The following is a 26061-nucleotide window of genomic DNA, read 5'->3' as shown; positions in this document are numbered from 1 at the left end:
TTGAACACCCTACTTGACCAAGTGTTAATGTAGATCAAAGACAATCCATTCTTGAAGTGGCCCGAGAGGATGAAAGGAGATCCTAGTAAGTGGAACAAAACCAAATACTGTTGTTTTCATTGCAACCATGGACATGATGCGGACAAATACTATGACTTGAAACAGCAAATTGAAGCTCTCATCAAGCATGGAAAGTTAAAAAAATTTATTGGGCGAGACCATAACGACGAGAGACAACCAATGAAGGGCAAAGCAAAAGAGCCAACGCGTCAACCGCTTGGAGAAGTAAGGATCATTAAAGGGGGTACATCAACAGGAAGTTCGTCCAAAGCAAGGAAGACTTACCTGCGAGAAGTCCAGAATGTTCAAATATCTAGACAACCACCAAGGATGATCAGAGAAGTTGAGCCAACCATTATTTTCACTGACAAAGATGCAAGACAATTGCACCATCCTCATCACGATGCGATTGTCATTACTTTGGCGATTGCAAATTATACAACTAGAAAGGTGTTAATTGTAGACATCCTCTACTATCCAACCTTCTAACAAATAAGGATTAATAAAGAATTACTTCATCCAGTAAATGTACCATTTATTGGGTTTGGAGGAATGAATGTTCTACCAGTGGGCACTATCTCCTTGCCAGTTGTGGTTGGCACTTATCCACGGCAAATTAATAAGGAAGTGAATTTCCTTGTTATAGATTATTCATCCTCATACAATGCCATTATTGAACGACCAACTTTGAATAGTTAGAGAGCTACAACGTCCACCTACCACTTGTCTGTCAAGTTCCTAACGGAGTATGACATTAGAGAAGTACAAGGAGATTAATTGGCTGCTAGAGAATGTTACTTAGAAATGTTGGCCATGGACGAGCATATGCAGACGATGAACATTGAAGAAAGGAAAATAGTGGCTGAGCCAATTAAGATATTGGAAGATGTACCATTGGACAAGTCCAATCCTGAGAAGTTAACAAGGATTGGGACAGGTATGGGAGAGAAGATGAAGCAGGATCTCGTCGCATTCCTTAGAAATAGCATGGATGTTTTTACTTGGAGTCATGAAGACATGCCTAAGATTGACCCAAGTGTGATTACTCATCATTTAAACATGTCTTCATCCTATAAGCCCATCCGTTAAAAGAAGAGAGTGTTTACCCCAAAATAAGATAGTGCCATCAAAGAAGAAGTCCATAAGTTAGACTTTGCTGAATTTGTCCGTGAAGTTTACTACCCTAATTGACTAGCTAATGTAGTAATCATCAAAAAGGCCAATGGCAAATGGAAGATATGCGTGGATTTCATAGATTTAAACAAGGCATGCCGCAAGGACAGCTATCCTCTTCCACATATTAATCAGTTGGTAGATTCAACAAATGGACACTAGCTGTTAAGTTTCATGGATGCATTCTCAGGATATAACTAGATTAAGATGGACGAGGCAAAGCAAGAGAAAACATCCTTCATCACGAACCAATGATTGTTTTGTTATAAAGTAATACCATTTGGTTTTAAAAATGCAGGAGCTACCTACCAGAGGTTAGTCAACCATATGTTTTGACCACAAATTAGGAGAAATGTTGAAATGTACGTGGATGACATGCCAGTCAAAAGCACAAGGGAGACGCAACATTTGGACAACCTCCAAGAAACCTTTGATACACTTAAGAGGTATAAGATGAAGCTGAATCCAAGCAAATGTGCCTTTAAAGTTGCATCAGGGAAATTCCTAGGTTTTATGGTTTCACAAAGAGGGATTGAAGCAAATCCTGATAAGATCCAAGCGATTTTGATTATGGAGTCCCCGAAGAATATCAAGGATATTCAAAGCCTCACAAGATGAGTAGCTGTCCTAAACAAGTTTGTTTCAAAAGCTACTAACAAGTGTTTACCGTTTTTCAAAGTATAAAGAAAGCATTTGAGTGGACGGATGAGTGCCAACGAGTGTGTGAAGACTTGAAAGCTTATCTCGCTTCAACTCCCCTACTGAGCCCATCTCAACCAAGAGAAAAGCTGTATCTCTACCTAGCAATATCCCCGAATGCAGTAAGTTTAGCCTTGATCAGAGAAGAGGGAAAGGAATAGAAGCCCGTCTACTACACCAGCAAAGTTTTAAAAGGAACAGAATGACAATTGTAGCGGGCCTTTTGTGTAATATTGGGCTAGGCTGCCTCCTACGGTACTAGGCCCAAATATTCTGAGTAAGAGAGTTGAGATCGATCCAACTGCAACTCAATTTGGTCTGGCTTATGCGCAAACATTGAGTCCAAGTCCAAGAAAAAAAGCTACAAAGTGGGCTTATCCTCTGTTTCTACCACAGAAGGAACTTTTCTCCAATTTCTGCCGCAGAATTGACTTTTCTGTTTTTGCCGTTGCTAGTTTTTACCACAGGATTGACGTTTTTGCCGTAGAAGGAACTTTTCTCCAGTTTTTGCCACTAGATTGACCTTTCTGCTGTACAACAAAACATTCTGCTGTGTAGTAAAACTGTCTGCCGTGAAATAAAACTTTTTGCTATGCAGTGAAGCTATCTACTATTCAATAAAGCTTTCTGCTATGCAGTAAAGCTTCCTGCCATAAAGCCCTCTACTGTGCAATAAAGCTGTCTACTGTGCATTAAAGCTTTCTACTATGCTTTAAAATTATCTGTTGTGCTTTAAAGCCTTCTGCCATGTGAATGACTACTCTTCATTTTTACTGCAGAAATACTTTTCCACTTCCTACACATAAACAAATCTAAAACCCAAAGAAAATACCCATCAAACAAATGTTAGTTTAAATAGGTTAGCATATTCTTAAATATGTACACATATTCGTAAATAAAGATATATGTATATATATACTTATGGCAGGATAATGATTAGTTTGTGTCAAAAGTAAAACACGTAATAACAAATAAAGAAGAAAAATTTGGCAGAAAAGATTTAGCTAGTATAATAGTTAACACGGTAAACATAATAAAAAGGTACTACAACAAAATAACTATTATAGTAAGTAAAGACACCATAGCAAGACAACTGATGTAACAGATGTGATAAAAAACATGCTACAACAGGATGACTAAATACGGCAAATATAACTTATAATGAGAGAAATCAAATATATTTACAATTGAAATCAAGTATTGAATCTTCCCATAGAATAAGTAAACCAAGAAGGAACATAAACTCCAACTTGAACAACCTTGTCATAGGCTCCTGCCATAAAAGTTGTACATTTTGGAGAATAGGCCTAAATGACTACTAGCTATTACTTTTGGAGACTTCAAAAAATGGGTTTGCTAAGAGGGAGGGAAAAGATATGCCCCTATTCCTACCACGTTTTCTCTCTTCTTTTTCTTTCTCTTCGTTCTTTTTTACTATTAGTTTCTTACTACTCTCTTGTCGTGGGTTGTTTCCATTTTTTGGTCTTTCCTTTTCCTGGGTACTTACAACTCTCTTACCATTGGTTTCCTCCCTTAGGTGCCTCTCCTATCCGGTCTTCATCGGGTCTCCCCTCCTCCTTTTCTCATGGCTAACTCCTCCTTTTATAGTGAGTTAATTCAATGGGATTTCTCCCTTTTGCACCTAGGGTTTCACCAACTGTTTTTGGTTTGTTGTGAACATCCATTCAAGACTACCCACCAACCCATTGGATGCCCCAACCACTACCATCTGCTCAGAACATGTTTGTTGCACGACAAAATTCTCTTTTGTTTGTTCCTGCTGTATACCTCTACCTCTAAGTTCAAAGATAATGATTGGGCTACCTCACTACCTAACTCTATGACATGCATCAAATGGTCTCAACTATCTATTACTTCTTTTGGGTAAGATACCATCCCAGCAGGATATATTCCCAAAAGAAGTGATGGCAGGAAACCAAATATAGACTCCCTTTTCCCCTCCACCACCAAACCACACCCTCTGAATCCCTTTGACCGTGGGCCCACCTCCCTTGTATTGGCTGGGTACAGGCTGGTGGTGCTCCAACCCTTCTGTTTTTGTATTCTTTCATTCCCACGCTGTTTCTACCGTAGCAAATTTGTTTTGTTCTGTTGCGTGGCTCTGTCTTATTTCTTCACACATTTCCTACTGTGTTTGTCATTTCCTTTAGCTTAACTTTTCTTTCCTTCATACGTTTCCTGCTGCTGACACTTCCTGTCGTTCCTTGTTTCTTTTCATCGTGCTTCTTCATATCAGTTTTCATGCCTATCTTTTTTTATACAAAAGGATTTGAGCTTTTATGGGCCAAATAATGTTAACTGGATCAAAAAGGTCTTGGGCCCAATTTATCTTTATCTGCCAAAGCCATTCTGCGAGAAAACTGTATTCTATGGTAAAACTATATTCTACGGCAGATTTGTGTTTTGCTGTAAATTGCTTTCACTTGCACTTCTTTCTTTGAAAATTTCTTACTCTTCGGTCTTCTTGATGGGTCTTTGGGCCTTACTTCTCATTGGGCTTTCTTCCTCATGGGCCTTTAGGTACAGATTTGCAAAAATGGGCATCAACAACAATATCTACCAATGAAAAAGTTAGCATTTTCATTGGTGACAGTAGCAAGAAAGCTCAGACCTTATTTTCAAGATCATATAATCAACATCAAATAGGCCAAAAAACGTATTGACCCATTGTGATGAATTAATTAATTAATCAGTCAAGTTTAATTAATTAATCAAATTAACATGCAAATGCGTGTAGCACAAACAAATCACCAATTAAACAAAGTATGTAGCGGAAAATAAATTGACACGGTGATTTCTTTATGAATGGGGAAAATCTACACAGCAAAAACTCCACTAGGTCATTTTAAGGTCACCACTCCCGAGAATTCACTATTATCACAACAAGCGGTTACAAGTAATAGAATCCCACTACCTTATACCAACCTACAATTGAACCCTTATCCTAATACCCAATTGGACTTGTTTTGTAGTAACAATCTCTCCTTTCAATGCACAGCTCCTAATACGTGACTAACAAATTGCACGAATCCCAGTACGTGACTTCAATCACCAACTAGAAAAGATTGTTAGCTGCAAAGTTCTTCAGCTCATCCGGACAATGAAGGTCAAGAAGATGCTTGGTCATAAAACCCTACGGTGCACAAACACAACAACTTCTTCACAAGAATGATGAACTAGGGAAAAACTTTGTCTCCGGTCACAATTTGCTTGAACAAACTTTGCTCAACACTTATGCAACTTGTATCTTCTTTGACAGCCCTTAAAATAATCCTTTTATATGTCTAGAATTGTGAGAAAAGAAAGCCCAAATACATAATCATGGATTAGAGTTAAAACAGAACTGAAAATCTATTTTTCTTAAACCTCGACAGATGTCTAGCTGTCAAGATGCTATCGAGCCACAGGGCTGATTAACTCTTTAAACCTCGAAAGATGGTTAGGTGTCGAGCTTTAATGACAGGCACTTTCTTGGCTTGAAACTTGGACAGATTTGCATGGCTTCTACACTTGATCTTGAAATAAAGTTTCTTGAAGTATTAAACACATCCTAGATCTACCCAAATACAAGTAAAGTGCGTTTTGTCAAAAGATTAGCCAATTACATAAAATAGTGACATATGTTCCTAATACAAGTAAAGTGCATTTTGTCAAAAGATGAGCCAATTACATAAAATAGTGACATATGTTCCTAACAAGTGAATCACATATGTCCTAACAATCTTCCCTTTTGGCAATCCGTGACAAAACCACAACAAACAAATGAACATATGAGAGAAGTCATAAATCACTTCACTCATATTAACTTGTTGAATACAATAAAATCTATCCTAACACAAACTCTTGAAAAATCTTGCAAGAAGAGAATTTATGACAAGAAAACTTTGACAACCTATATTTTTGAAATACTTTAAACAAAACTTATTAAGGCATCTTTGTGTGAAAAAGAAATAATAGATTGCATATACGCAATAAGAAGCATGTGCATAAAGAAAGACAAAATAAAAAACACATGTAAGGGTGGGTGAAAGAAACATACATTAACATATAAAGAAGATAAGTACAATGTATGTCAATAATGGTCACAAGACCTAAGGTACAAGAATAAATGTATCTAAAGTAGAGAAAAGAAAAAATACAAGTAATCTTCACTACATCCCACAAAATATCAACACTCTCCCTATCAAAATAGTCCTATACTAACTCTCCCCCTAAGTATAACTACTCTCACATAAAAAACTACTTCTCCTTTTTGTCACGAGTGACAAAGGGTAAGAGTATCAAGTAGACATCTCATCTGTATCGGAAGAGCTAGTATCTCCACCACCATCATTCTCAAAAGCAATAGCATCATCATCATCCTTCTCGGCATCAGAAGCCTCTAGAGTACGTGGAGGAGAATCAACGAAGCCACCCATGACGGCTTGCCATCGAGCAATACTGCCAACATGAACATTCACCTGATACAACTCAGTAGAGAGTGTATCAAGGCGAGCATCCATGCATTGAAGTTGCGTCATGATGTCTCCTAGAGTCACATCGCTCGTAGAAGAGGAAGGAGCGAATGTGGATGGTACAGATCGGGATGGAGACGAACGAGAAGGAGGAGCTGCTGACCCAGACTGCCTCGACCTAAACTATGCCTCGCTACATTTAACGGTAGCAGTGTCTATGGCACAAATGTGAGTATAGTGGTCAAACGCGAGAAAGGGAACAGAAAAATGATGTAAGATCCTTATGATAGCAGAAGGAAAGATGAGCTTATCACGAGACGTCGTATCCCTATAGACATCTAAGATAGAAAGAATAAAGTGAGAAGGAAAATTTATGATAAGATACTTAAGAACGGACAACAAAAATCAAGCACGAGGCTCTGTAATAGAGTTATAGTGAGAGAAAGGGTGAAGAACAAAAGTCATAACGATGTTCAAAAATCAAGGACCTTTTGCAAAGTCTGAACAGTAAGTGAACTGACGCTCACCCCAATCAGAAGAGCGCTCACAAAAAGTAGATTTGAGCTCATCTTTAGACACAATCCTCAGAAACTCACAACCAAGTTCAAGAATGGTTTTCCCAAGATTGAAAGTTGAGTTCACTATGTCCTTGAGCTGGCAGAGAACTCATTGAATGGCTCATCCTCTTCCATCTTGATTTCTTCAAAGCTTGTAATGAGCCTCTGGAGTTTTGAATCTTTGACAGCCTTGGTTTCCTCATAAGTTGTCTAGAGAATGGTCCATGCGTCCTTAGCAGTTTCAGTAGAGGATATTTTCTTAAACTCCTCATTAGTGACCGCACTGAATAAAGCATTTAATGCCCTACTATTGAAATTTGCCGCCTTGATCTCGGCATCATCCCAATCAGCTAGCACTTCCTTCGACTTGGTCCAGCCTATCTCAATAGCTTGCCACACTTTCTCATCTAAAGACTACAAGAAAACTCTTCAAGCGTACTTTTCAAAATGCATAGTTAGTGCCATCAAATAAAGGAAGTATAATTAAAGACTATCATTTATTCATGACAAACAGAGGTTAATGGATCAACACAACAAAGATTAACCCTAATCAGAGTGTGCTTGCTCTGATACCACTTGATAAGCCAAAAAACGTATTGACCCCTTGTAATGAATTAATTGATTAATTAGTCAAGTTTAATTAATTAATCAAATAAATATGCAAATGCGTGGTAACATAAACAAATCACCAATTAAACTAAGTATACAGTGGAAAATAAATTGACACAGTAATTTATTTATGAATGAAGAAAACCTACACGGCAAAAATCCTACTGGGTGATTTTAAGGTCACCACTCTCGATAATCTACTATTGTCACAACAAGCGGTTACAAGAAAAGGAATCTCACTACTTTATACTAACCTATAGTTGAACCCTTACCCCAATACCCAATTGGACTTGTTCTATAGTGACAATCTCTCCTTTCAATGCACAGCTCCCAGTACGTGACTAACTAATTACGCGAATCCTAATACGCGACTTCAATCACCAACTAGAAAAGGTTGTTGGCTATAAAGTTTTTCAGTTCATCCAGACGATGAAGATCAAGAAGATGCTTGGTCACAAAACCCTACGGTACACAAACACAACAACTTCTTCACAAGAATGATGAACTAGGGCAAAACTCTGTCTCTAGTCATAATTTGCTTGAACAAACTTTGCTCAGCACTTGTGCAACTTATGTCCTCTTTGCTGGCCCTGAAAATAATCATTTTATATGTCTAAGGTTATGAGAAAAGAAAGCCCAAACACATAATCACGGATTAGAGTTAAAACAAAACTGAAAATCTATTTTTCTTAAACCTCGATAAATGCGTAGCTGTTGAGCTATTGTTGAGCCACAGGGCTGATCAACTCTTTAAACCTCAATAGATGGCTAGCTATCGAGCTTTAATGACATGCACTTTCTTGGCTTGAAACTTGAACAGATTTGCATGACTTCAACACTTGATCTTGAAACAAAGTTTCTTAAAGTATTAAACACATCCTAAATCTACCCAAATACAAGTAAAGTGTGTTTTGTCAAAGGATTAGCCAGTTATATAAAATAGTGACATATGTTCCTAACAAGTGAATCACATATGTCCTAACAACATCTTGATAGATCACCCGCTAAAGAAGGCCATGAACAAGTAAAAGGCCGTTGGACGACTAATCTAGTGGGCAGTAAAACTTAGTGAGTTCGATGTGCAGTATAGACCAAGAGAAGCAATAAAAGCTCAAGTCCTAGCGGACTTCATTACCAAATTCACTCTTGCCAATAGTCAATAAAATGAAGGCCAAGGGGTAAAGCAGTAGGTCATCCGTGTGGATGGCTCGTCCACACAGCATGTAAGAGGAATTGGGATAGTTTTGCACTCACCAAAAGGGGATTATCTAAAGTATGTAGTCCATCTACAGTTCCAAACAACCAATAACGAGGCAAAATATAAGGCCCTACTTCAGGGCTTGGAGTTATCAAAATCACTCCGAGCAGATTCAGTCCTCGTCCAAGGAGACTCACAATTGGTGATAGGCCAAATGAATCACATATGTCCTAACAACATCTTGATAGATCACCCGCTAAAGAAGACCATGAACAAGTAGGAGGTCGTTGGACGACTAATCTAGTGGGCAGTAGAACTTAGTGAGTTTGATGTGCAGTATAGACCAAGAGAAGCAATAAAAGCTCAAGTCCTAGCGGACTTCATTACCAAATTCACTCTTGCCAGTAGTCAATAAAATGAAGACCAGGGGGCAAAGCAGTAGTCATCCGTGCGGATGGCTCGTCCACACAGCATATAAGAGGAATTGGGATAGTTTTGCACTCACCAAAAGGGGATCATTTAAAGTATGTAGTCCATCTACAGTTCCAAACAACCAATAACGAGGCAGAATATAAGGCTCTACTTCAGGGCTTGGAGTTAGCAAAATCACTCGGAGCAAATTCAGTCCTCATCCAAGGAGACTCACAGTTGGTGATAGGCCAAGTGAATGGAACGTGTGAAATTAAGGAAGAACAAATGAAGAAATACTTGAATCAAGTTAGACAATGCATTAAAGGCTTCACAATAGTGTAGTTTCAACAAATACCAAGGGAGGAAAATGTAAAAGCCGACGCCTTAGCCAAGGTGGCATCTACAGACGAGATAGCGAGAGATCAAGTTAAAGTCCAGTATATTCCAAGTATAGACATTCCAAAAGTGAATCAGATAAACAGAGTCGCCAACTGGACCTCCCCCATTGTATCTTATCTCAAGGATGGAGTTCTTCCTGAAGATAAAGAAGAAGCAAGGAAGCTAAGGGTAAGGGCAGCAAGGTTTATCCTTATGGACAAGGTGTTGTATAAAAAGGATTTTTCTCAGCCCTACCTAGGTTGTTTAAATCCAGACAAGTCCCTTTACATTTTGAGAGACATCTATGAAGGAGCTTGTGAAAACCATTCAGGGGCCAGGTCCCTCATCTATAAGATAGTCCGTGCAAGATATTACTGGTCGTCCATGCAAGCAAATACTAAAGTTTATGTCAAAACGTGTGACAAGTGTCAGCACTACAACAACATACCTAGGCAACCATCAGAGTATCTCACTCCAATGGTGGCCCCTTAGCCCTTTGCCCAGTGGGGAATTGACATCCTTGATCCCTTTCCTATGAGGACGAGAAAAATGAAGTTCTTTGTAGTGGGGATTGATTATTTTATCAAATGGGTGGAAGCAGAGCCTGTGGCAAGAATCATTGAGCAGAATGTCAAAAGTTTCATCTGAAAGAACATAGTTTTCCGTTTTGGAATCCCTAGGGTGCTCGTCTCAAACAACGGACATCAGTTTGACAATACACCCTTCAGAGAGTTCTGCGAATAGTTAGGAATCAAGAATCACTGCTCCTCATCTTTCCACCCACAAGCTAATGGAAGCAAACCGATCCTTATTAAAGATCATCAAGATTCAGCTTGAGAGGACAAAAAGAATATGACTAGATAAGTTACACAGTATCTTTTGGGCATATAAGACAATAGTAAGGCCTCAAATTAGTTATGAACCCTAATTGTGAACCATCATCATAATTGATAAAAACAATAGTTATGAACCGTCAAGGCCTCAAATTATTGGAAATCATTGGTTAGAATTTCTTTCTATTATGACATTATACCATAGTCCCATCAATCACATGACCACCAATATCAAAAAATATTGTAAATGTACCTTCAACAGACATTACATTTTTTTTCCCCCCCCACAGAAAGGGGACTAAGCTTTTAGTGGATTTCCAACTGAGGTTATAAAATATATCTCTGAAGTCTGGGGAGACCCAAACACGTTATTCGCAAACATCGTTGGCTTCTTCAACAGGCGGTAAATACAAAACTCCTACAATAAACCTGACACTTGGAGATGATGACCCCAAAAGTGCCAAAAAAATAAAGAAACGAAAGAACAAAAAGTAGTAAGTAGTTAAAGTATAAGGCGCCGAAAATGATGAGATATCACTTTATGGGGAAGGTAACAACGTCTACGCCTCTCCTCTTCAAATCAAAGCTCCTCTGTTTCTCTCTGTTTTACCTCTTCACCGCTCTGTTTCTCGCTCTCTACACCTCTCTATCTCAATCCAAATGCCTCTTCAGATCCTCTCCCTTCGATCCCCTCCAGACCCCTCTCTTTTCTTACCCTTCTTCCTATGGAGAACACAAGTATGCCCTCCCAACCCATCGTTCCACTTGCTCCTCCCCTGTCTTTTTCACAGGTACGTGCCCTCCATTTTTTTTCCTTGAATTTTTGCATTCAATGATTGTAATTTTTGTTTTGGGGTAATGGGTTTTGGTTTTTGTTTTCAGATTATTGGCCTGTGTTGAAGGAGATCCGAGATTTGTGTAGGAATTCTTCGTTGGCTTCGCCGGTTTTGAGTTATATGCAGGGACAGGCCGATAGTTTTGGTGGGAATTTTAGTACCCAGAAAAGGATTTCTTATTTTGATCATGAAAACTCTAGCGTAGAAGTTCCTTGTGGATTCTTGAAGAAATTTCCGATTAGTAATTACGGTTAGTTTTGGCCGTCATTCTCGGGAATTCAGCTTTTTTTTTTTTTTTTTTGGTCTCTTTTCCTATCAGCTGATGAATCTGTTTGAATTGTGCTCAATTCATGGAATGCAATTCGTAAAAAAAAATTCTATTTTTTCTTGATATAACTGATACAAGTCTGTTTGAATTGTGTTCTTTTGTGTCAAATTCAGATCAAGTTGAGATGGAAAACTGTAATGGAGTAGTTGTAGTCTCGGCAATCTTCAATGACCACGACAAAATCCGACAGCCAAAAGGGCTAGGATCCAAGACCTTAGATAATGTATGTTTCTTTATGTTCATAGATGATGTTACCCTCAATGGTCTTCACTACCACAAAGTAATTTCAAAAGAATCCCCCCAACATAAGGTAGGCGTATGGAGAATCGTTCGAGTTTCGAGCAAGGACTTATATGATAATCCAGCCATGAACGGAGTGATACCTAAATATTTAGTTCATAGGCTTTTCCCAAACACCAAATTCAGCATTTGGATAGACGCTAAGCTGCAGCTAGTAATTGATCCATTATTGTTGATTCATACATTAATTGTGTCCGAGAATGCGGATATGGCCATATCCAAACATCCATTCTATGTTCAAACCATGGACGAAGCAATGGCAACAGCAAGGTGGAAGAAATGGTGGGATGTTGATGCCTTGAAGACCCAAATGGAGACATATTGTGACAATGGGTTGCGGCCATGGAGTCGCAAGAAGCTCCCCTATACATCAGGTATTACAATATTAATATATTTAATTGTTTTCTTGTTGCACTTTGGTTTGATTATTTGTTTTGAAATTATATATTGTTGGAAACCTCATGATGATGTATCGTTTCAAATTGTGTTCCATGCCTTCAAAGCTAAGTTTTAAGGAAATGAAAAGGTTCATGAGCCTGAAATATGAGAGTTATTCCAATCCAATATGGTTGAGAAATACAGAGTAGATGTTGATGAAGGCGTTTCTTTAATGTGATGAGCTGTAGTATAAGAATTATTAAAGTCTGACTGTTAGGTCTAGTTGTCACGGGTCCACCCAGATCATTTATAAAATCCACCTTCAAAGTGTGTTAGGTCCAAAGCTTCCTTCCTTAGATAATAACTTCAATTTAGGTTAAAAGCTAGCTTCCTCCCTTAGATGATAACTTCAATGATCGTACATGGCTTTGTTTTGATCATTCAGAAGCTATAACCTATGAGATCTTTCCTGGTGGAGGTTCAAACGAAGGTAAGTCCCAACTTCTCCACTGCTCAGTGTGTTTTCAGAAACCAAAAATGACTGCGTAAAAAAGGAAGTGGGGTCGGGCTGTTTTGTTGATTGCGTGAAGTTTCCTTAAAACGGTTCTTTCATGATTCTGTATAAAGGTCACTCTTGTGGGGTTTACCGACTCTGGTATATTTTTCGTATTACTTGTATAGAAAAACCTGTTGATAAATACACAGGTGTTAAACAACAAAATTATGAGATGAAAGACATGATTTTCAATTTGAAATATAGCTTATTTGGTTGCATAGTTTAGACAACAATTTTTATTGTTTAAACAACACAACACGTATTTTTACAACATTTTTTATACACATGTGTTTTCACAACACTTGAACAACGTTACTAGAATAACATTATCAAACGGGCCCATCTCATGATTTTAGTTATTTTTGCATCTGTATGTACAGACATGTGTGCAAGTTGGTGTGTACACTGGCAATTTGTATATATATATATCCGAGGATATTGTGTCAATATTTTGAGGACAACATACTCTCACTTGAATTAATTACGTAACATCATTTCAATTACAAAAACTATTTTTATTATGTATCAATTATAACTTATTGACTTTAACATTTGTGAAAAAAAAAATTTAAAATTGTTAGGTGACTAGTCTAATTGTTTTTATGGGTAGGTTCTATAAGACAAGGTCAGAAAATAAAAATGGTCAGCGTCCTTGAAGTTAGTCTTGGAGTGTATCACAACTGTTTCTTTTTCTAGTTCAAGCACCTACTTCAACTATTTTAATAATTGTGTGAAAGATTAAATAAGCTTTAGAAAATAGTAGTGTTATAGACACAATTACTTTTGCAGTTCTTAATAAAAAAATTTGTTATGATTAAAGAAATTTCATATGTGTACTACTAACACCATTTTTATTATACACTAATTACAAATTATGCTAATAATTATATATAAAAATTATTGTGTTCATAGACTTGCTAGAAAGAATAGATAATCAAAGCCTAAAAAAAAAAAGTTGAGAAAAATCTCAATAGATAATTTTGGCGAAATAAACAAATAACTTATAATTGGATTTCCTATCAACGTCAGGGCAAGAACTGGGAAAGGTACAATTCATGGAATTTACTAATTTAGGCATCTCTTCAAACTATATTTTAAAAGTTGCATGAAATTTAAGGATGCAGTAATAGATACGATTTTTTATTAAAAATAATCGAAATCCTGAAATCGAGAAAGGTGTAGATGGGTGTGGTCCCATTAGCAGCTGATCCAAGTGTGGTCCATAAAAATATTCACATTGTTGAGTTTCAATGACACGGTCACAGTTTTCTAGACTTTGGTGGTTGATGGGGCGTTTAGTACGGGCGTTTAACAATATGTTTTTAATTTTTAAATAATATTATATATATATATATATAGATTTTAATAAGCATTTTTACTAACATATATTTTTAAAAAATACAAATAACGTTATAAGAATAATATTATCAAACAGCTCTGAGTTTTACATACAAACATATTCACACAAGTTTTGTTTATTTATATTTTTAGTAGTTCTAGTTTTACATAAATTACTACAATTTTGACCTTAATTATCTTAAATTTCATACAATATTTGACTCCTGTGAATTTTTTACTTTTTTTCCATCATTCATGGTCTGTTACTTAGATAGTTGTGGCACAAATTATGCCATTTTATGTAGTCTTAGAATTTTTCTTTTTAATTCCCCCCATGAATTCTATACTATTTATCCCGTGTAGTGGGTCAAATGCCCTTACAAACTCATATTTCTTATGTGTATACATAAAATTTCACAACAATTGAGTTAACATGTTTTTATCAATTCTCATTTAGGCTAATTAGATATCATATTTTTTATTTATCACTAACAATATACCACCACATTTACAATTATAAATTTTTTTTGTCAAATTTGTTGTGTCTTTAAATGTTCTCTTCTTATTATGCTCTAATATGTCAAATACATGGCCAATATGATGTCTCTCAGATGTACCAGATAGTGCTATGATCTTAAGGAGACATGAATTGAGCAGCAACCTCTTTTCCTGCCTAATGTTCAATGAGTTGGAAGCTTTTAACCCAAGAGATCAGTTGGCTTTTGCATATGTAAGAGATCACATGAAACCAAAGCTAAAACTTAACATGTTTGAGGTTGAAGTATTAGAGCAGGTAGCAATGGAGTACAGGCACAACCTTAAGCACATTGGTGGGACCAGTGGCAGAGAAGAAGGGTCCAAAAGGTCCAAGATCAAAAGAACCAAAAGGGCAGGCTCAGATTTGTTGTATGTTAATGGCAGCTGTTGTAGCAAGTGCCAGAAGTATCTTTTGGAAATGTGGGGCGAATCCCATTAATGATTTTGTCTCTGAAACCTTGTACTACTGTAAAAATAGAGAAAATTATATGATAAAAAGAAAGGAGGATTATACTAACTAATACTCTTAAAATATTTATTAATAATATATTTTAAGAAAATTTTAACACTATTTTTATGAAAATTTTAAAAAAAAAAAACTGTCAAATTTTTTTTTTTTCTTTTCCATCAAACCGTTTTTTAAACGAATTATTAACTAACACCTTATTACATTAACTAGCATTTTCCTACAAAAATGAGTTAAAGAATTTAACTACTACATTTCACAGAAAAATGCCTGACAAGAACTAACAGGCTGTCAGGGAATGTTTCTTTTTTACTTGTTTTATCTTTTTCAATTGCTTTTCTTATCTGGTAGGCATTGACGGGTCGAGAAAGCTCTTAGCCAATTGGAATAAACAAAGTGGGATGATCAGATAGGTTATGCTTTTCTTGGTACAGAGACAAGAATCCTAGTATAGTGGCGGCTATCATAATTCAGAATTTGAATAAAATTATAACATAGTGCTCAAGGTGTCATGAAGGTTTTTACTATCTTCTATTTTGCAGTAAAATATTTTTTTAAATATAAAATATTTTATATACATTTTTAGATATTTTGTGTGACAAGCATAAACCATTAAAATTAGTGGTTCAGTCATCAAAACTATTGGTACAAGACACTAGAGGTCTGGAGACCGGGCCTTTGGCATAGGTCACCAAATCGATGGCTCCGGTAACCGGACGATTGGCACCCAACCAGACCAACGACTCGGTTACCAAATGCGGGAGAGCCACCATATACTTTTATAAAATATTTTTCCCAAGTGTTTAAAGCTAAAATGTTTTATAATATTTTATAAAGGATTTTACTATTAATAGATACATTTTAAATTTAACTAAATTATACAATGAAATAAATAGAATAAAATGCTAAAAAAAATTTCCACACTGAAGTATTTTTTGTGGTAACCAACCCAAGAAAGATTGTGCATTTGAGTAAGCCAATTATAAATTACGTACCTTAAGTATGAGATTTCCATCTCCCTTTTCTTAATAAACTAATATAAAGGGTGAGCCTTAAGCCCTCTCTAAACTTTGGATTGCAGCATGTCCAGCGTTTTTGCAAAATCCAAACAACAGAACATGATAGGAATGATTTTGCAGGGATCAAGCTATAAAAGCCAAAGCAACAAATCCCATCATTGACTCCCTTTAGCGTGCTTATATTTATTAATCAATAAAATAACTTGGATATTTTAAAATTTATGTGTTAATTCATTAAAATATGCTAATCATTATGCATAACACCTATCCCATGAATAAATGAATACTCAATCTTATTTAATGGTTTTTCTCCAAAAAAAAAAAAAAATCTAATTTAATAGTTAATTGATATTTTATTGTTTAATTTAGCAATGGAGACTTCCAACCTTAATCCTATTCCTCTAATAAAATCAGTTTGACAATATATAGGTGTCAAAGCACCTTAGAAAATTATTTCAATGGTAACGACTTCTCTTTGTAGTCTGTTCTTAAAACATTAGTCCTTGGTTCTTACTAAGAGGTCAGTTCAGAATTTGATATCAACATTGATGAACCCAAATTCGTTGGTTGAACTCCTCATCAATACAGATGGACAAAGCTGTTGGATTCATCCAGAGATGAATCTGCAATAAGATATGAAATAGAGAAAAAGAAATACATCAGGGTAATGTTTGCCAAACACCCTCCAATGATTAATTTAGAATGAAATTCAATTGAAGTATATTGCAAAAGAATTCAACTTGGGAGTAGTTTTTGGGGTGAGAATTGTGTACCCCTAGTGCTTTGGTTTGTGTGGGTTTTATAGCCCTTGTCTTCATTGTCTAAATGAATATTTGCATTTATAGGATATGAAGCTGTTGGTATTAAAGGCTGGCTTTCATTGTCTGCCAACAGCTATTCATCCGTTGGTGCTTGTACGTTACTCCTTGGCTGTCTTGGGCATTGAATGTCTTTTATGGCTTCGTCCATCATTGATATTCGTACGTTACGTCTTGCATTGAATAAAATTTAATTCGTTCGTCTAGAGGTGGAAGATCTTGATGAATTAACACTCATCACTTAATGTATGCTATAGTCATTCATCAAATGGATGATGTTGGCTTGATGGATGATGCTAAATTTCTCTTCTTTTGCTATATGATAAATAAGGGTGATTTTTCTCCTCTTCAAACATGAATTAATGCTTGTCTTTATTATTCCGCTGACCAATGAAGATTCAATATCAACTAGGAAACCTCCAATTTTAAATTTTACAATCACAATTAGTAGCCGATCAAATTATAGAGTTCATGCATTGCTATCTTTCCATTCCACTGTTAAGTTCTCTCAATTTCTAGAATCAAGCTTTTTTTCCTATTAGAGATTAAGGTTCAAGTCCATTATATTAAAGTTCATTGTAGTATACGTAGTCCTGATTTGCCTAGTACTCAAATCCTTTACAATTATGCATTTGATTCATTTCATGCATTTGTGCCACATTTGGTCAAGTTTCTAGGAAAGTTTCTAGGATCACACGTTTAAGTATTCTAAATTCAAGATCTCATAGATATTGATGATGCAAAAAATTAGCAGTTGAGCTCCTCATCGTAAAGGATGGATGATGCTGTGAATGGGGTCGTCTCTGTAGATGGAAAACTCGCAAAATGAACTGGGCGGAAGAATAACAAGTCAGTGTGGCGTCAGCCAAACCGCCTATAATGCTTAAGTAAGTAAGGGAGACAGATTTTTAGAGAGAAACAGACTGGAGAGTGATTTTCGTAGAGTATTTGTGTGTATGATTTGTTGTACCTTGGGTTTCTGGTCCTTTCTCTTTTATAGTTGAATGCCTAATCAATGGGCAATGAATCATTGTATTTATGCTCAACGGCTACTGTGTTACAGAATCTTTATCTAAAATTCACAGCTCATTCTGTGACCATTGCTCCGTCCGTTACGTTTCATCATCAATGAGCATAATAAATGCATAACATCTTTTCTGGGTAAATGACGATCTTCGCATAGTGACAACCATAAATTTCTGACTCATCAGCTGCCCCCTTATTCGAATTGTCATCTGTTAGACGAGATAAGAACAAATTTGTTTGACGCTTTGTATTTCGTGTACTGCGCATTTATAACAGTTTTGGTGTTTAAGCAGTTGAATGCCACATGTACAACCAGGATGTGTTCGTTGTGTGGACATGTCTCGGTTTTCCCGCGCATGTTTTGGCCACTTGTTTTGCATTTTTCCCTCCTCTTTCCTTTCTTCTATATTTTTTCCTTATTAAGTTTCTGTTCTAGGGTTCGTTTCTCCTCCAAGCTTCCTTCTCTGTCTTGCGTTTCCTAGTAAGTTATTCGTGCTCCTTCTTCTTTTCTTGTTCTTCCATGGTAGATTATTCTACTGTTAGGGTAGATTATCCTTCGATAGCTTTCTTTTTTGCTCATTTAGGTTGCTTACTTGAGTCTGTAGAGGGGGAGTGTCTCAAGAGGGTTAGTTTCTTCGTAAGGGAGGACTGTCCATACACTTCTGTCCTTTTTTCGTTATTCCATCTGGTTTCCCATTTTTCTGAGGTAGCCAGGTTGTTAAAGATGTCTGAGGTAAGGTCTAGTGTGATCTAGAGATAGGGTTATCTTCATCTGATGATCGCATGATCTCGAAGGCTACTTCTGTTTCCACCCCCTATAAAACTTGGTATATCCCGTGTTCCTTTACGAGAAAGGACGAGCAGCGGATCAAGGATAGGTTTTAGTTCCTTGATTTGGTAAAAATTAGGATCTCGAGTGATGAAGAGAGGGCTTGTCACTTGTATGCTGACAAGGTTTGTTTTTACAAGGCCGACTTTACTAGTAGCCTTCGTTTCCCTGTTCATCCCTTTGTTAGGGACCTTTTTTCTTACTTGCATCTTGCTCCGACACAATTAGTGCCTAACTTCTGGCGGATCATCGTCTCTTGCATGGTGGTTTGGATGTCTGCTAATGATGGTGACATCATTAAGAGGGACAAATTCCTCCATTTCTATCATCTAAGGAAATCTAAGGACCCCGACTATCATGAGTTTAAGCCGTGGGATAGGGCTTCTAGGTTAATCCTCGATTACCTATCGTCTCTTCAAAATTGGAAGCCAAATTTTTTTTTTTATCTCTATAAATGGTTAGGAGTTCATCCCTAATGAGGACCTGGACGAAGCCCCCAAGTTTTTTCATAGTTGGGGAGCTCCCGTGTCTGGTGTGTCTTTCTCGTCTTTCAATTACTTTTCCATTCCTTCACGAGTAACGATGATAGATGAGTTACTTGCGCTTCTATTTGCAATTTCCTAGCATCCTCGTCTGAAGAAAATGTATCAACGTCGAGCTGAAAAAGTGAAGGAGTACTTGGAGTTTGTCAAAGATTTTGACGAGCTCATTTCTCCTCAATCTCTATTTCTTCACTTTTTGGGTCCGGAACCGTCTACCAAGGTTCAAAAGAATTTGAAAGTTGTAAAGAAGAGTAAGCGCTTCTTTCTTTTTGTCTTCTTCTTCTTCTTCTTCTTCTTCTTCTTCTTCTTCTTCTTCTTCTTCTTCTTCTCTCTCTCTCTCTCTCTCTCTCTCTCTCTCTCTCTCTCTCTCTCTCTCTCTCTCTCTTTTATTTTATTTTTTTTGTTCTTTCAGGAATGATGACTAGGTTTAGCAAGCAGAAACTGGCTAAGGCCCAAGAGAAGAAGGCCAAGGATCGCACTGTCAATGGTCTCTTGTCAAAGAAAAAGACGGGCGACGTCTCTAAGAAAGATTCTGTGACGACACTTCCTCTTGCCTACTCGCCTGCCAAGCGCCCTGCCTCTCCTACCTTGTCATTAGAGGTGGTTGCCTCTGGTGGGGAGGAGGTTAGGAAGAAGAAAAAGGCTGGTGGTAAGTCTTTTCTTCCTACCTTTTGAGATGATGCTAACGCGGTGGCTTTGAAGGCTCATGAGGCACTCTCTGTGGATAACTTAAGCCCTCTGATGGCTAAGTCATCTAGTGAGGTGATGTTGTCCCATATTTAGAAGCTTGTGCAGGTAAGTGTTGCAAGCTATTTTTTACTTCTTCTTCTCTTTGCTTTACTTCTGCTAAGGGAAAAAAGTTTTTTGCAGGCTTTGGGGGAGTCTCTACTCATCTAGAGAGCCTTTAGTCAAGTCTTTATCTGCTAAGAACGAGACGCTTAAAAACAAGGTTATTATTCTCATTGCTGAAGCTGAAAATGACAAGGAGTGTATGGCAACCTTGGAGAAAAGCTTACAGGTGGAAAAAGACTTTTGTAAGCTAAAGGACAAGAAGATTGGTGACCTAGAGCTGAAAATGCAGACAGTTGGGGCCTTGTCGATATAGGACTTCAAATACTCTGACGAGTATTCAGATGAGGTTTGCAAGTACTATGTGGAGGGGTTTGATCTTCTCATGAAGTGGATGGCAAAGCATCACCCTGGTTTGGACCTCTTTGGCTTGGCCGTGGATGACGTTGAGAAGGAACTTATGTCTAATCATCCATATGAGGCTACAACGAAGAATGTGACGGAGGGAGCCACAAGCGTTGCTGAAGTAATGGAGGAGGCCGCAATTACAACCCCTACAGACCCTATCACTAACGAACAGTAATCTTTATGTTTTTTCCTTTCCTTTTTTTCTTTCCCCTTTTTTGTTTATTGCAAGGCAAGAACAATATTTTTCTTTGGGCCCGTTGTTTTGGGCAATTAAAAAACCACTTTGACAATGATAGGTAGGTTGGTTGTAGCAGACAACTCTTTTTACGTTTGGTTGTGCTTGGAAGACCTTATATGATGATGTGCTGAAGCAACTTTCTATACTTAGCTCACGTTTGAATAGCTCTCTATTTTTGGCTATGTTGGAACTATCATGTGTGAATGACGATTCTGATCATGTTTGAACACCTTAGCACTTAAGCTGCGTTTTGACCAGCTTTTTATTGAGCCATGTCTGGATGACGAGTTAAGTACTCCTTAGCCATGTTTGAACAGTTTTCATTGAGTTGTGAATGACGACCTTAGTTGCATTTGAACAACTTAGTATATTTTAGCAATGTTTGAACAACTTTTTGTTGAGTTATGTTAGAATGACGATATTAGTTGTGTTTGAACAATTTATTATTTTTTAGCTATGTTTGAACAGTTTTTTATTGAGTCATTTTTTAATGACGATATTAATTGTGTTTGAACAATTTAGTATTTTTTGGTTGCATTTGAATTGCTTTTTATTGAGTCATGTTTGAATGATGATATTAGTTGTGTTTGAACAACTTAGTATTTTTTAGTTGCATTTGAACAATTTTTTATTGAGTCATGTTTAAATGACGATATTAGTTGTGTTCGAACAACTTAGTATTTTTTAGCTACGTTAGAACAACATTTTATTGAGTTATATTTGAATAATGATATTAGTTATGTTTGAACAACTTAGTATTTTTTTTTAGTTGTGTTTGAATAGTTTTTTATTGAGTCATGTTTGAATGATAATATTAGTTGTGTTTGAACAACTTAGTAATTTTTAGCTGCATTTGAATAGTTTTTTATTGAGTCATGTTTGAATAACGAAATTAGTTGTGTTTGAACAACATAGTATTTTTTTTTAGCTGTGTTTGAACAACTTTATATTGAGTCATGTTTGAATGATGATGTTGCACTGTATTCATGACTTAAAGCCGTGGTATTGGAGCGTTTTTAGGTTAACCATATTTTATGTTTTGTCTATTCGTGCTCGAATGACAATCATATTGGTTGTGTTTAAACAACTCTGATTTAGTCAACTTTGGTGGTTGTGCATGAACAGCTTTTGATTTAGAATTTTAATGACGGAGGTCCTGGAGACGTCTCCTAAGGATGACTCCTAAGTGTTGCACATATTTTCATTGACTAATAACTCATGAATGATCATTGATAAATACGCATGGATATTGCTTTCATGTATTATTGATCTACGAATGACGAAAGTAATAACAGTCGTACATACTAATATGAAGATTAGGCAACTTGAAATGTAAAGTATTCCTTACTGACAGTATTTTTTTTTCAAGTGTTCTCTGTTCCATGGTCGAGGCAATTCTTGGTCATCTAGAGATTTCAGGTAGTAGGAGACTTCTCTGGAATGACGGATTACTTCGTAGGGGCCTTCGAAGGTGTCTTGGAGAAGAGTAGTGATTCTTTAATCCTAAGTCTTGGCAAAATTTTTGAAACTTGGGATTGTCAAACTATTTTCCATTGTCTGATATTATGACACGCGGGACTTCAAACCTGCAGATGATGTTTTTCCACACAAAGCTTATGACTTCTTGTGACTTTAGCCTCTGTTATCGTCATCACTAGTTCTGCTTCTATCCATTTTGTGAAGTAATCGATTGCACGATCAAGAATCTGAGTTGTTTCCTCCCTAGAGGGAATCGGCCCATAATATCAATTCCCCACTGGAGGAAGGGCCATGGTGAGGATAAGGATGTCATTGTCTCTCCTAGTCTCATCTGGACATTTGCAAAGCGTTGACACTTGTCGCATGCTCTGACGATGTCATATGCATCTTTCTATAGGGTTGGCCAGTAATATCTTGCTCTGAGTGCCTTTCTTGCTAAGGATCTTACCCCAGCATGGTTTCTGTAGATTCCTTTGTGTATCTCGCGGAGCATATAGTCTGCTTCTTCTGAGTTAGCGCATCTTAGATATGGGAGTGAGTATCCTCGTTTGTACAACACGTTGTCAATAATGACGAAGCGAGTTGCTCTAATCTGTATCTTCCTTGCTTCTACCTTATCTTTAGGGAGCCATCCTTCTTTCAAGTAACGAACGATGGGAGTCATCCATTCATCTTGTTCTTTTATCTTTAGAACTTGCTCACCTTCTATGCTTGGTTGCCCCCTTATCTCTATACATAGTTCGAAAGTTGCATTGTAGTCATTTGACAAGGCCAATCTTGCTAAGAAGTCATCTTCTGCATTTTTGGTTCTTAGGATTTGCACAAAGTCTAGGCTGTCAAAGTGCTGTGAGAGTCTTTTGACGATCTTCAAGTACTTCTACATCCTTTCTTCTTTGGCTTCATAATCTCCCTTCACTTGTCTGATTATTAGTTGAGAATCAGCTTGGACAATAAGGTTCTTTGCTTCTAGAGCCTTCGTAAGACTTAGCCCTGTTAGCAATGCTTCGTATTTTGCCTCGTTATTTGCTGTTGGGAACTGCAATCTGATTGCATACTTCAATGTTTCTTTTTCTAGAGATATAAGCACTACTCCTACTCCTCCTACTTTCTTTGTGGCAGACCCATCTGTTTGAATTGTCCATGTTTCCATAAGAGGGTTTTCTTCCTTATAAGGGTAAGTGAACTTTGCAATAAAATCTGCTAGCACTTGGGCTTTGATTGCTGCTCGAGGCCGATATTCGATGTCCAATTGGCCTAATTCAATCGCCCATTGAATAAGTCGTCCTGCTGCATCTATCTTGTTCATCGTGTTTCTTATGGGTTGGTCTGTCATGATGTCGATGAGGTGTGCTTGGAAATAAGGACAGAGCTTTTAGGTAGTGACCAACAATGCAAAAGCTATCTTTTCCATCCTTGGATAACTTGCCTCTGCTCCTTGGAATGCCTGGCTGGTATAATAAATTGGCTTCTAGGCGTTCCCTTTTTCTCTAATCAGTGCCGAACTTACTACAGTATTGGATACTGCTAAGTAAACGAACAGCTTCTCTCCCATCACTGAGGGGCTTAATAGAGGAAGTTTCGTCAAGTACTCCTTTAACTTAGCAAGGGCTTCCTTGCATTCGTCATTCCATTGAAAGGCTTTTTTCAATACCTTGAAGAATGGCATGCACTTGTCTATTACCCTAGAAACGAATCTGTTTAGGGCTGCAACTTTTCCTGTTAAGTTCTGCACCTCCTTCACTGTTTTGGTGATTTGACCTCGATCATTGCTTTTACTGTGTCTGGATTTTCCTCTATTCCTCATTGGGACACCATGAATCCCAAGAATTTTCCCAAAACCACAGCAAAAACACACTCCATAGAGTTTGATTTCATATTGTACTTACGTGGTGTGCTGAAGGTTTCTTTGAGATCGTCCAAGTGGTTGGCTTCATCCTTGCTTTTCACCAGCATGTTATCTATGTACACCTCCACATTCCTTCCAATATGATGAGAGAACATGCGGTTCAAAAATCTTTGGTAAGTGGCTCCTGCATTCTTTAGTCCAAAAGGCATAACTTTGTAGCAGTACAACCCTTGGCTAGTAACAAACGAGGTCTTCTCTTGATCGTCTTCGTCCATAAGAATCTAGTTGTATCTAGAAAATGCATCCATGAAACTTAAGAGCTTGTGTCCAACAATTGAGTCTACCAGCTAATCAATTCTTGGCAGGGGGAAGCTATCTTTTGGGCAGGCTTTGTTCAAGTCTATGAAATCGACGCACATTCTCCACTTGTCATTACTCTTCTATACCATGAGCATGTTTGCTAGCCAATTTGGATAGAAGACCTCCCTAATGAAGTTGGCTTCTAACAGCTTCTCTACTTCTTCAATTACAGCTTTATTGCACTCTGGTGCAAATATTCTCTGCTTCTGCTATACAGGTTTACATTCTGAATTGATGTTGAGACAATGCTGCATGATTTTCCTATCAATCTCGGGCATATCCTCATGTTTCTAGGTGAAAACATCTTGGTTTGCTTTTAAGAAGGAGATCATCTTCTCTTTCTCTGAAGTCAGGAATGCTATTCTGATCTTCAATACCTTCATCAAATCACCTAGGACGATCTTAACTTCTTATGGTGTTTTTGATGGTATGGGAATGGGTTCTGGTTCATTGATCACCCATGTATGGTTCTCTTCAAATGCTAGGGCAGCTTGATAGCACTCTCTTGCCTAAACTTGGTCTCCTCTAATTTTTCTTACTCCATGGGCTTATTGAAAACTTCACCTTCAAGTGATATATTGACATCATTGCTCTTAATCTATTAAGTGCAGGTCTTCCCAAGATGATGTTGTATGTTGAAGGGCAATCAACTATAAGGAAATCAATTTCCTTGATGACCTTTGCTGGGTAAGTTCCTGCGATCACAATTAGGGTGACAATGCCTCTAGAGACGATTCTATGCCTTGTGAAGCTTACGAGAGGCGAGGTAAAAGGCCTGATCCTTTTTCTTATCCAGCTTCATCTACTGAAACACGGGCAAGTAGATGATATCTGCTGAACTTCCATTGTCAATGAGCACCCAATGGATGTTGAACTCTTCTACTCTGAGCTTGATTACCAGCGGGTCCTCATAGGGTTTCCTAATACCATAACTGTCTCTATCTGAGAAGATAATATCAGGCTCATCATTATTTGGCACCTTCATTAGAGGGAGTAGTGAATGGACGCTGTTTATTTATCTCCCCTGTGTTTTTTTAGGGACTTCGGCATTCCGCCTGTCATTAGTCCTCCCAAGATCATCTTTATTTCTCCTGCAGGGGGTTTGCTATCCTTTACCTCCAGAGTTCTGCCCTAGTCGTCTTTCCGTTTATTATCTGTGGGGCTTCATCTTTCTGATGTACTTCTGTAACTTTCTTGTCGAATTAAAGTTTCCACCTAGTCTTTCAAATGCCTACACTCATTGATGTGATGCCCGTGATCCTAGTGAAACCTACAGTATTTGTTCTTGTCTCTCTTTTCTATTGGAGTGCTAATTAGCTTCGGCCATTGTAAGGCGAGATCGTCTCTTATCTACATAAGGACCTGCTCAATTGGCATTATTAGAGGAGTGAAGTTAGTGAACCTAGGTTTCCTGTCTGGAAGTTCCTTCTTTTTCCCTATAATTTGCCCAACATTTTGTGTCTCCTTCTTCTTATTGCGATTGCTGCTTGTTCCTTTGTCTTTCTTTCTTTTTCCTTTCCTTTCTTTTACGAGCACCGCATCTTCTGCATTCATGTACTTCTGAGCTTTACGGAG

The 26061-nt window shown here is 37.4% G+C and overlaps 2 protein-coding genes across 2 annotated transcripts; both read left to right on the top strand.

Annotated features, from left to right (window-relative positions):
• Positions 1-873: 873 nt before the first annotated feature.
• LOC112001807 (uncharacterized) lies at positions 874-1851 on the top strand. The gene is made up of 3 exons (XM_024033987.2): positions 874-1098; positions 1532-1547; positions 1616-1851. Exons 1-3 carry the CDS (start codon positions 874-876, stop codon positions 1849-1851), a joined length of 477 nt encoding a protein of 158 aa, XP_023889755.2.
• Positions 1852-10722: 8871 nt separating this feature from the next.
• LOC112001776 (alkaline ceramidase TOD1) lies at positions 10723-15183 on the top strand. The gene is made up of 4 exons (XM_024033957.2): positions 10723-11184; positions 11276-11479; positions 11671-12231; positions 14741-15183. The coding sequence occupies exons 1-4, from the start codon at positions 10917-10919 to the stop codon at positions 15103-15105; spliced, it is 1398 nt and encodes a 465-aa protein (XP_023889725.1). The 5' UTR covers positions 10723-10916; the 3' UTR covers positions 15106-15183.
• The last annotated feature ends 10878 nt before the right edge of the window (positions 15184-26061 follow it).

The sequence above is a fragment of the Quercus suber genome, unplaced genomic scaffold, assembly GCF_002906115.3.
Source record: "Quercus suber isolate HL8 unplaced genomic scaffold, Cork oak 2.0 scaffold_409, whole genome shotgun sequence".
NCBI classification, from domain to species: Eukaryota; Viridiplantae; Streptophyta; class Magnoliopsida; order Fagales; family Fagaceae; genus Quercus; species Quercus suber.
The sequence above is the reverse complement of the archived record's forward strand: the minus strand, read 5'-3'. Positions and strand labels throughout refer to the sequence as shown.

Coding starts and splice junctions, on each gene's coding strand:
- LOC112001807 (XM_024033987.2), top strand. CDS start 874: ATGGACGAGCATATGCAGACGATGAACATTGAAGAAAGGAAAATAGTG.
- LOC112001776 (XM_024033957.2), top strand. CDS start 10,917: ATGATGAGATATCACTTTATGGGGAAGGTAACAACGTCTACGCCTCTC. Junction 11,480..11,670: donor ATTTCCGATTAGTAATTACG/GTTAGTTTTGGC, acceptor TGTCAAATTCAG/ATCAAGTTGAGATGGAAAAC. Junction 12,232..14,740: donor GAAGCTCCCCTATACATCAG/GTATTACAATAT, acceptor GATGTCTCTCAG/ATGTACCAGATAGTGCTATG.